At 41.3% G+C, this 11,981-nt stretch overlaps 1 protein-coding gene across 1 annotated transcript; it reads right to left on the bottom strand.

Annotated features, from left to right (window-relative positions):
- On the bottom strand, positions 1-5,133 carry DYNLT1 (dynein light chain Tctex-type 1). The gene is made up of 5 exons (XM_082300565.1): positions 5,060-5,133; positions 2,268-2,309; positions 966-1,089; positions 683-760; positions 1-358 (listed from the first exon to the last, which is right to left on the bottom strand). The coding sequence occupies exons 1-5, from the start codon at positions 5,084-5,086 to the stop codon at positions 288-290; spliced, it is 342 nt and encodes a 113-aa protein (XP_082156691.1). The 5' UTR covers positions 5,087-5,133; the 3' UTR covers positions 1-287.
- Between the last annotated feature and the right edge of the window lie 6,848 nt (positions 5,134-11,981).

Genomic DNA, 11,981 nt, shown 5'->3' with positions numbered 1-11,981 from the left:
TATTTTGGTCGTAGAAAAGAAATCTAGAGAAAGTGTTTACACTGCAGCAGATTTCAGTATTAGCACCTTGAAGAGAAGTTCTGAAGTAATAGAAAAGTATAGCAAACACTGGGATGGTACTAGGTACAAACATAAAACATGTAACAGCATATTTTCAAATTTCTACCTTTGAAGAAAAGTTATTTTAAAAATGCATTAAAAACAAGTTGTTCCGGTATTCACAGTTTGAGTGGAGATGGAATCAAGTGCAGGAATAGAAAAGAGAAGAATGAATGATTTCAAGGCAATTATAATGCAAGTCCAAAGGCACTGACAATACAGTACATGGTCTTATTCTCCCATCTCACAGTGCAGGTTCCTGCAAATACAAAAAAGGACTTCAGAAACAGAAGGAAGTTACAGTGATTAGATGCATGCCCCTATATGCATTTTTATACTTGCTTCCTTTAAGAATCTTAAGAATGAAGCTTTCAGAACAGTCAAGCATTTCATATATAGCCCAGTTAGCATCCCAGCCAGATAATAGCAAAATATACCAAAAATACCAAATACAAAAAAATACCAAACAGTATGCTATTACTCCAAAACTACAGCACTTGGGGGAAATAAAAGTATGCTGCCTAGTGTTAAAGAGACTGGCATTAAGCTGCAAGTTGGAAAATCCAAGAGTTGTGTTTCTTACCATCACTGGAGTTGTCCCAGAAGCAAGAGCTTGCTGTATGTAGCCCAGCACCATTCTTTTGCATAATCACACAAGTCACTGTTAGTCAGTAGAGAAGCTTTGATTAATTTCTCGCTAACATTAACATTTAGCTCCATTTTTGCTCAGCTTAGCACACGCACACAAATATGAATGCTTGTGAGCAGTTTACAGACAAGGTTCTTCCTAAGATCCTCCCCCACCCCCCACCTATCAGTGCACTCGACTGTCCCAGCTTTCACAGAGAAGGGGAAGCTGAGCTCACCGATGTACTTGAAGGGCTTCCCCAGCTTTGTGAGCTGGCTCAGGGTTTGTTCCACCACGCTTGTTGTCCACTGGTTCACTTTGCTGTGCTGGTAGGCATTGCCACCGATAGCACCCTCTATGGCCTGAGGGGGACAAACAGGTAAAGGAGCTGCGCTGCTGTCAACTGCAAGGCACCCATTAACTCTCTTTAACATGGACCCCATACCATAGAAAAATCCTAAATACTGCTGGTTCACACTGGCTGTGGGAAGTGTTTTCAATTATTAAAAACATGCAGGTCAGAGTCTGAGCCGGGCATAAGGGAAATCACCACAGATCCCATGCTCTGTTCATTTTGTGATATTTAGATTATTTGTAATGTCATACAGCCAGAGTTATGAAAAGGGTCCTGCATTTAAACAGTCCTGAAGAGAATTTTAAAAGGCACAATAGTACAATAGCTCATTCACACATATTCTTCTACAGAAATGAAATTCAGATTTTTGAGCAGAATTGGTTTTGGGAAACAAACCCCCAGACTAAAACAAAAGACCCATGTAGTGCTGGTTACTAACAGAGCAGAAGCCTCCAGACAAATAATCCATTTTACTTATGAGGATAGTTTCCCCCTTAAGATAGCAATAAAAGTATGTTAAAGCTACATGTTCTTCATTGGCACATTTTTTCATCACAGAAATTATTTAAAAAATAACTACAAAATTATTTCAAATTCGGAAGAAACAGGAGCATGTATTAAGGCATGTGTATTCAATTTACAGAGTCTGACCAAAACAGTTACTTTGCAACAAGAAAAAGATTGCACTAGTTTACAAGAGGAATTCCAAATCCCACTGGAAATTTTCTAGACAGAAAATTCAAGTTTCTTAGCAACAAGAGTAGTTCAATCATTCCAAACAAACAAGAACTCACTTTGGAGAAAGGCATCTTGAAAGAACACAGTAACATGCATATGCAGTCTATAAAACACTCCTGTATTTTACTACAATACAAAATCTATTTCTATGGGGTTTAACATAAAATATCCCCCTAGAAATTCTAATAGGGATGCACTGCAACCAGAGAGGGGTGTATGAAATTACTTTAAATATGTCTTGGATTTGCAATATAAATCGCAGCTAAAGCTTGGTATAATTTCCACTGAAGTCCACACACTGGTTAAATCAACATTTAGCTGTACTTTGAGAGCAACCTATCTAGAAATCTTTTACCTATCAGTTATCATATTTTACTGAATGCCTTTTAGTACACAGCAGACAACATTTGAAATTTCACATCAACAAAGGGAAAATGTTTAAATTACCTCTTTAATGATGCTACTGACTTCATCAACAACAAAGGCAGTCTACAAAAGAAAAAGTAGAATTTTAAATAATCAGTGGACACATTCTTCTGTTTATGATCTTCAAGCTCTGTTAAGAATATGAATTCAAAATTTAATTTATGCTTGTCAGATTTCTGGCAAGTCAGAAGATACCAAGTCTGCCTTCATTTGCATATATACGTACTCTGGCTCCTTCTCCCCAGTCAAGTTAACCTTAGAAATACAACAAAAAGTAAGAGATGAACTAGTATTGGCTGGCCTTTTGAGTCAAGAAAGCTTCCCAATTTTAACTTGGAAGCATTAATAACATGTATAGAACTTGTGTACATATATATTCCCCTTTCCCAACAAGCACTAATGTCCGCACATCACAGTGGGCTCATGGAGATAACCTCAGCTTGCAGTTAAATGGAACCGACATCTCCAGGGCATCGATGTGGACAAAATATCAATTCAGAGCTGAAGGAAAAACTGTCATGACAATCTCAGCTGGGGATAAGAATAAAGCTGCGCCTTGGAAATCAAAGGGGAAATGTAGCTAGCTGACCTTCAGCCTTCAGGGAACAGAGATTAAGCACGTGGAATCAAGAGAGAGAATGCCCCAACATTCACTAATACCAAAACTACCACCCATTTACATGTACGGTTAGTAGTTTACATTTTCTTGTTTTATTCCCTCTGCTCCTGCTGCCTCCCATGTCAGGGGGTTAGAACAAGCTGCTCCCACTGCTGGGGTGGCCACTCAGGGCCAGGGAGCACTGACAGGGGGAGCCCCATGAGGTACAGCAGGGAGTCACACACCACCCTGTCACTGCTGGTATCTCACAGTCTCACCTCACAAACTAGGACAGAAGAGCACATAAAGGCAAACTGATTAATTTCAAAAGACCAAATAAGAATGCAAGAATGAACCTAACCAGGTGTATGTTGACTGGGTTTTCACTGAGAGGTCAGTCAGCTTCCCCAGCTGACAAAAATGAACAATAGCATAATTCATGTGTGCAGGCGGGATGCAGTTACACCTGCTCAGGAGAACTTCAACATCACATTCATAAACCTTTGGCCAGAAGGTCAACAGTCTAGCCAGCTTCAGTGACATGTGACATTCAGAAAAATGAGAGCAACTGATCATTCTCTGTGACAGAAGAAACAGCACACCCTGGGAGACATACTGGGCAATTCCTTTTCTATGCCCATTTGGAGGCACCAACCTGCTTGCAAAATTCAACATTTTTAAAAGCTTTTATGTGCTGTGGCAAATTGCCTTTTACTTTCACCTTCTTGACTTTAATTTTAACATGCTTCACTTATTTTCATGGTACTACATTTTACAGGCGCATACATTTTAAGGTGCACCCATGTATTTAACAAAATAAGGGCTACAGTTACCAAAAAACACTCTCCCACAGAGCTTAAGTTAAGAATATGCATTCCAGACATACTATGCTGACAGACATGAAGACTGCTGTCAAGCAAGAAGATAAACTGCATACAGTTTTATTCTCCATGAAGTCTGCTCAGAAATGCTTTTGAGTGAGTACAAACATGGCTCACACCAAAGTAAAATGACTTAAAAGTCAACCCAGGTTCTCAAAGGTATTTCGATATCTAATTTGTACTGAAACAATAAAGAGATTTGAGAATTTGCTTCTAGGGCTGCTGTTACTTTTCAACCTTCTTCCTTTTTTGGAATGACAAAAATGAACACAAATTCCTGATATCCAGATTTGGGATATATGTGCTGTAACTGAACTATGAAATAATACAGCACTACCCGTTTTATCATTATGTCATCTTTTAATAAGATGGCACAAAAACTTTTTTTGGGGGGAAAAATAGTCGGTTACTTTACAGTTTCCCTGTGGTACCTCTCTGGCACAAAGCAAGCAGACAATGTTTCCAACACCTTGTTTAAAATCCCAGGCAACATATGCCACCTGCAGAGCAATACTACAGTCTTTAGTAATTCTGAAGACGTTTTTGAAAACAGCTGTAAAAATTATGTTCGAGCATGTTAATTGCGTATTTAAAAAAAAAAAAAACTGTCTGTGGCCCTAACACAGGCCAGGCCCGGCCATCAGGACGAGGCTTTTAGAACAGGACAAGCCTGACACACCTTCGCCCCTCTCGCTGCTTCGCTATTGTCTCACCCAGTCACATCGCGGCTGTGCAACAGTGGTGTCACAGCTCACAGACACTGTCCCTCTGCAAAAGCAGCACTGGCTGCTTCCTCCTTAGCGGGGGGACATCAGGGGGTCATTCGGCACCATAACTGATTGAGACCCTTGATTTATCGCACTCCATATCTTGTGAATGGGGTGTGACGCCCCATCAGTGCGCCAGCAGCACGCAGACCAGAGGCTTGGACTCTTTCCGCACAGGAACAGCCTGCTCGAGTCTTCCCCTGACCTCGGCGGCACCGGCCACCCTCCCACCACGGCGCTCGGCTGCTCCGGCGGGGGCAGCCCGAAGCCACGACACCCCTCACGCCTTTCCCCCGAGGGACCTGCAGCGGCAGGGGTAGAAGCCAGGGTCGAGGAGCCCAGGGAACACCCGGACAAGGGGCCAGCTCCCGGAGGGCGGTAGAACAAAGCCTGGGTCCGTCTCCCGCCGGTGCCCCGGACACACGGCTCCACCCTGGGGGAGGGCCACAGGGATGGCGGCGGAGGGGTGGGGTCCGGGGCGGACGGGCACCGCCTGAGACCCTCCGCCGGCCCTGAACGGAGACGCCAGGCGGGAAGCTGTGCTCCCCCTGTCCCCCGTCCCGTTACCTCCTCTCCCGTCTGGAACTCGTCCATGTTCCCGGCGGAGCCGCTCGCGCCGCCACCGACCCCCAGCACCGCCCCCGCGCCGCTGAGCCCCTCGCCGGCTGCCGCCCGCACTGCGCCTGCGCGTCAGCGCCAGCGCCCGCCTGGGCTGGGCTGGGCTCGGCCCGGCGGCCTCCAAGATGGCGCGGTTCCCGTAGCGACAGCGGCCCCGAGCCGGGCGGGAGATGGCGCTGCGTGGTGGTGTAAAACATCCCAAAGCCTGTGGCTGAGAGAGGCAGGCTGCTGCTTGTTACGGCTGTGCTTTTCATACGGATAGCTTGGCATTCGGGTTCAGCTACCCAAGAGGTCCTTCCCTGCTTCCCAAGGAGGGAAGGAGAATCTGCATCTTGTTTCTGGAAATAGCTTGAAAAGAAGGCCTGCCTATGTCACAAACAGAAAATAATGGAAAAAATTCTTCCTGTCTTTTCATTGCATTTCCCCCCACCTCAGCCGGAGGGAAGTGACAAGGCAGCTTTGATGGGCATCTGGCATCCAGATAGGGTCAACCCACTACAGAAGAATATCTGAATTCTTACAGTTCTAAGCAGATCACATGATTTTTAGCAGACATAGTAAGAACCAGGAGAATGAAATTAAAGGGCACACTTGTCACAGTTCCTGGATGTCGTGTGTGTGCAGTGTTTACAGATTGTCCAAATCACTGATGCTACCAGCCCCTGAGAGCTGCTCTAGGCAGTCAAAGGTGCTGTTCAGACTCAGAGGGGCCTGGATGAACTGCCGAAAGAGTCTGGATGGAGGAAGAAATAATTTACTGAGGACACGTGCAAAGGGCTATATGGAGACATGAATAACTAGCTCCACAAGTGCAGGACCAGCTCACTTGGTAGCTGTTCCATAGACACATAGAGTAGGGAGGTGTTTAGGTAGAATTTAATCTCAATTTATCGTATGGTGCTGTTAAAAAAAAAAGACAAAAAAAAAAGACAGAGAACCTGGAAGCAGTATTCCTATTGCCCTCTCTGCAGTAAGGCTGCACAAGGAATACCGTGTCCAGTTTTGGGCATTGTATTTCAAGAAAGTTGAGGGAGTTACAGATCCAGGGCTTGAGGGTGCTGACTGATAAGGTTTGATGTTGTCTCCAGTCTGCTGTCAGGCTCTGCCTCCTGTTTCTCCTGCAAAAGGAGACCCTGACCAATCACCTCACTTTGAGGCTCTGCAGGCACCCTGCGGGCAGCAGCAGCTCCGCTCACCCCAGAGGGATACGGTGGGTCTGTGGCTGGATGCTGAGCACATCCTCAGCCCCATTCCAAGTCTTGTGTTTGCTGCTTCCAGAAAGCAGAGACAAATAGGTAAGGGCTATGGGAAGACTGACAAGTGGTACTTGTTTGAACAAAAGCATAAATGGCTTTTATAACCATATATTTGGTTATATTCTTAGCATGTATAAAATACCTCAGCAGTTTTTCACGTCCAGGGATGAGAGGGAAAAATACAAGTTACATATGTGGCAATTAAGTGTTTGATTAAATATTAGGGGGAAGCTGATAGTGGGGCTAATGATCCTCAGCCTGGATTTGGGATACAACTCATCTGTCACTGTGGGTATTTATAATCCTCAGATTATTTCTGGCCTCTTTGTCAGTTAAAGTTTTGCCTGAAATTGAGGCCCAGATTATCCAAACATGGTGCATAGCTGCATAGCCCTGTGCCCCACTAGCAGTTGCTTCCTCTTCCATGATGCAGCTGAAGAAGGTGATTAAACTTGACATACACAGGTGGAAATGTTTGAACCTATTTAGCTTAATGAGGTTATAAAATGCAGACTCTTAAACTTTGCCATGTGAGTAGAATTGCTGTGCTTTGTTTAATTTTACTAGAAATCATGAATCTTAAAACACCTGAAACAGTTAAGAAGGGCTTCTGTGTTATATGCACAGTTCGGTAGAGCCAGGAGTAAGAAGGGGATTGAACTGTAAGAATAACCCCTTTTTTTTCCCCCCAAATTTTGAAATAATTGGGATGTGATTTTGAACTTTATTACCCACACTCAATTCTGTAGTAGGCTGACTTAGGATATCCAATCTGAATAATGTTTTAATTTTCAATTGTTATGTGAGATCAGATTTCCAGTTGTGAGGTAAAATAACCTCCTCCTTGCAGATGCATAAAACCAGAATTCTGTTGAATTTTTATCTGTACTAATTGCTTTATCATGCAGACCTCAGTAGAAAACTGTTCTGTTTCCAGGAAAGAACTGTTTATGATACAAACCAAGGTTTCTGTGCAAGTCCTGGAGATACTGAGGTTAGAAGCATTTTCACATTTATGGTGTCAGAAAAAGAAACTATACAGAACTCAAAGCCACTTCTCTTCCTGTGTGTGGCTTGAAGACTGAGCATATTTTGCTATATCAGTCAGCTTTTTTAGTCTCCTGTGCTGAGTCTCCTTTTAATGTTAGAAAAACAAATATCTTTGCTTGTTGCTGGTAACAAAACCAGAGACCTGGCAAAAGCTGTTGTAACACTAGAGCTCTTTGTTTCAGCTGCTTTGGGGTGCTCCTCTGATCAGTGGTATCGGTGCCCAAAGGAAGGAAAGGGGGTGGAGAACAGCCACCAGTTTTCTTTAAGGAGAGGTAGTTAAATAATCAGAGTGCTACTCATCTTTTATAAGCAGTTTGCTTCCTGGTGTCTTTCTTTGATGGCTGCTGAAGAGGTAAGGATGTCATTTTACTCTATTCTGTATGACATAGCACAGGGGGATGCATTTTTATTTACTGGCATGGTGTTTTTCAAACTGAAAAATATTTAATGGAAAAATGACACCTGGAACTTAATTGTTTGTGTTGACCTTAGTTGTTTGGTTTTATTTTTACTCTGAATTCTGGGGTGGGATGTTATTAATATCACAGACTTAATTTTGGTAAACCGTTATCAAAGAACTTAAATAATTTTCATGTGCATATGCAGGGATGTGAAAGTTAAACTGCTGCAGCCAGGTAGTACAAAATAACACTTGTAATTTTCTTAACTAAGAATGAATTTATGTGATTGGTCTCAGCAGAATAGAAAATAGCCACAAATTGCAATACCTTTTGAGACTGGTTTTACTCTGAACTTCCTTAATCTGTTCCTCGCTACTGATGCATTACATCCATCTCCTGGGTTAATGGATGAGTGCATCCAATTATCTCAAGTAAATGAAGACTGTGACTTTAGAAGATCTGTTAATTTATAATTATTTGTCATTATTTTGCTAATTCTTAAGGATCTGAAAGGATTTTAATAATACATTACAGGTAAAATTGCTTTGAGGAAAAGCTTGTTAAGCCAGGCTTTTTAAGTTTAAAAACTTAAAAAAGAAACTGTTTTTGCAAACTTAATCTGGTGTTACGTAGGCCTTTTGCTTGATCTTCAGTAACATAACTACATACTATTTTATCCTGACAGAAAAAAAACATGGTTTTTTGAGGTTGCACTCTGTTCATGCACAAATCCCTCTCCTAAGGCATAGGCACACTGGTCATCCCTGCTCCCTTACAATGGCTTTGGGATTTCTTATGATATTTTCAAGAAGTTACTGATCCATCTGCAAGGTGCCTGACACTGCATTACTTTAAATACAAAATGTAATAATAAATAATGATAAATATATAATTTAAAATAATGCTTGAACAGAATATTTTTTGTGAACTTTGTGCTGAAAAGGAAAGAGTGTTGTGGTGTTTACTAAAGAGCTTGTTGCTACTTTTGTTTTTACATAGAAGATGCTCAGCTTTGAGGTTAGCTGACTGTGTAAAACAGCTTGCTAGCTGGATTCAGTGGGTGACCATGAAAGGAGGGCATCTCTGAAGCTTTATGAAGTTGTTTTCCTGTCTAAGAAGGTCATTACTGAAAACACTTCTTTATTACTGCGAAAAATCTACTCTAGCGCAGACAGCTTTAGTGTAAGAGAAAAGTTCTTATTTCACAACGGTAGAGAGCTTTTCAGTCCAGTTTGAACACCTCTGTGAAATGATTACAAGTTCAAGTTTGTTGTGGGGCCAAGGATTATCTCCCATTTTGGGAGTTGTAATACTTTTATAGTACATTATTTATTCTTACAGCTACCTCATAATTAAGCTAGATTTTGAGTTTTCTTTGGTTGTGCAAGAAATACCAACAGAACCCAATGATTGTCAGAGTTGAAATCTTCATGAATGTTAAAAAAACAGCTGTAGGAGTGTTCAGGTGTAATATTGCTATAGTTGCTGGCTGTGTGGTGTATTTTAAGCTTTACTGTCTGCAGTGTATGATCATCTTGCTCAGTGATGAGAGAGCCATGAGTGGCTTACCCGCTCTCTGCATAGTGCAGATACTGTAGGATAGAGGGGCCCCTGGCACTTTACTCTGCAGTAAGTTTGTTCTGTTGTTTAGTAGCAGGAGATGATCCATCCTTTGCGTCCTTGTCCCTGTTGGCATTCTACTGTTGGCACTCTACTGTTGGCATTAGATTCAGTGCTTATGATTTATCACCCAGAATAGGGCATGAAGTGTAGCTAGTTTGAAGTGTCATCTGAAACCCATTTGCCCAAACAGGCTTCATGTATGGAAATCTTTGTGCTCTTCTGTGAAGAAGAGAGGTAATCCTTTTTTAAAGAATTTGAAGGAGACATCAAATAGCAATTCTTTCTGTGCTTGCTTAACTGCAGGTGTTGCTCTTTGTAACTGTTTTACTGTGGCACATTCTTAATGGCTCTGTAAGACATTCATGTATTTTCTGTAAGATCACCAGAGCAGTTTTATTGGATCCACTTAATATTGACTGTCATGCACTTGCTAGCTTTTACTGATGCTTTAGTGGGATTTTCTGATGGTGTTTGAGATATGCCAAAATCTTAGGAGTTTATGGCAAATGTGCCTTGCCCTGTAGTGGATGTTTTGGTATCCTATGTAGGGCAGAGTGGCCAGAGTTTGTGCTGACTCCTCTTTAGATTATGTTGACTTAAATCGAGTTGATGGCTTTAAACACGCTCATCAATCCCAGCAGGTATTCATAAGGTAAAAGATGAAAGCAGGTGAAGGATGCAGAAGCCTTTGAAAATGACATATTGTGTTAAAAAAAATTGCTCAGGCTTTTTATGTTTCAAATGAGTAATTTCCTGTGAAACTGCAGTTGGTAAGGAAATAAAATATGATTATGCCTATCTCTGTCTCTTTTGTTTCCACAGGAAACCAATCTTTTTTTTTTTTCTTGAACACAAGCTTCTGTGAAATGCTTTGTCCTTTTGGTATCTGTTGAATGGTTTCACAAAAAACCCCCCATACACAAATGGAATGCAACCTGTTTGTGTATACATACTATCATCCTCTGCTTTTTCTGGGGGAAAATTAAGTAACTTAATTGGGGTAAGCTGCATGTAAAGTAATTCCCTGCACTGACAAAAGTACAGTGTCACTATATGTCTGAAGTTTTAGTGGGTTATTTTGGTGGTTTAGGTTTTTGTTTGTTTTAAATTTAAAACTTAGTATTTGAAAATAATGATCCGGCAATGCAGATGGTTGATCAGATTCTCAGCTGACATCCATCAGTGAAGCATCAGTAACTGCTCTGGGAAAACTTTACCCTTCTGTCCTAGTGTCTACACCTGCCTAGGGCCTGACCATGTGTATCTACTTCAGATTAAGTTTGAAACACTTAACTGGTTTCCATATACGCACCTTTTATATTGGTATACCATAAGTGGAATTGTATTACAGTTCTGGTAATATGCACTAAACATGAGACAGTAATGTTGAAAATTAATGTGGTGTGTAAGCTGGTTTAAGTGAACAATCTTCTTTCTCGACTTTGCTGCAAAGCATATTAAAATTATTTTATATTTTAGTGGGGGTTTTGCAAAAGTGAAGGTCACAGAATATATCCAAACTACAGTCGTGGTTCTGTTTTAATTTTAGACTTCTCATATATTAGTACATTAGTTTTATCAGTTTGGGACCAAAATTTTTAGTGCACTCAGTTGGAAATAATATATATTATCTTAACTTTTTAGTGTTTCTGTGTATTAGCAAAGATAATAGCATTATTTGGTGTCAAACTGTTTATCTGGACTTAACAGACACAGGTAATTGATGGAAGTGACTCAGAGGTCTTTTTTTCCCCTCTTAGTCTTGTGATGTCTTGTCTTTTCAATAAAATGAGATTAGAAAGGGACATTTTTTCTCCAAAATTTTGTCTCAAGCAATATGACAGTCGTGGGGTCTGTAGGCCTGTGTTCAAAACTAACTTAAGCTTTTTTATTGGTTGTTTTATGTTGACTGCATGAAAAATGTGAAGGTATGTGCCTGAGTGCAAATGGACAATATGGTGAGCCTCCCTGGAGAACAGGACTGTCTTAAAACCTCTCCTGTGTCTGAATTACTGCATGAAAGGTTTGAGTGTAACAAAATATATCCTTCACGTTATATGCAATGTCTTGAAGAGGTAATGTATTTTTTTTTTTCCTTAGGCCCAGAAATCCTAACTCTACAAGACCAAATAAAGAAACCCAAACCATTTCTGCCACTGCTTACTCCATCTCTTGACAAATTGTCCCTCCATCTGGTGCCAGTTCAAGCCCTATCTGGGACACTGCTGCAAGCTCTCATCTCTTTTGGGGCAACTTTCAGTGGAGAAAAGAAAAGGAAGTTAAAAGACATGTAAAAAAGTCAAGACTGCTGTGACCTGGATAACTGTTCATATTCCCTGGGTAGCAGAGACATGTAAATGATGATCTGTGCAAAGACAGACGAAGTTATTTTTCTTGTCAGTGGTATGACACAGTGAAACACATCAACAATCAAGTAAGAGCACAGGCATTTAGGAAACACCCAGACCATCATTCTGGATGTAGTGGAACCCATAGGACAGGAGTCTTATGAAACAAGTGAAACAGTGGAATTTGGCAAAA

The sequence above is a fragment of the Coloeus monedula genome (assembly GCF_965178545.1).
Source record: "Coloeus monedula genome assembly, chromosome: 2".
Lineage (NCBI taxonomy): Eukaryota > Metazoa > Chordata > Aves > Passeriformes > Corvidae > Coloeus > Coloeus monedula.
The sequence above is the reverse complement of the archived record's forward strand: the minus strand, read 5'-3'. Positions and strand labels throughout refer to the sequence as shown.

Coding starts and splice junctions, on each gene's coding strand:
- DYNLT1 (XM_082300565.1), bottom strand. CDS start 5,086: ATGGACGAGTTCCAGACGGGAGAGGAG. Junction 2,310..5,059: donor AGTTCCAGACGGGAGAGGAG/GTAACGGGACGG, acceptor TTTCTTTTGTAG/ACTGCCTTTGTTGTTGATGA. Junction 761..965: donor GAAGCCCTTCAAGTACATCG/GTGAGCTCAGCT, acceptor ACTGACTAACAG/TGACTTGTGTGATTATGCAA.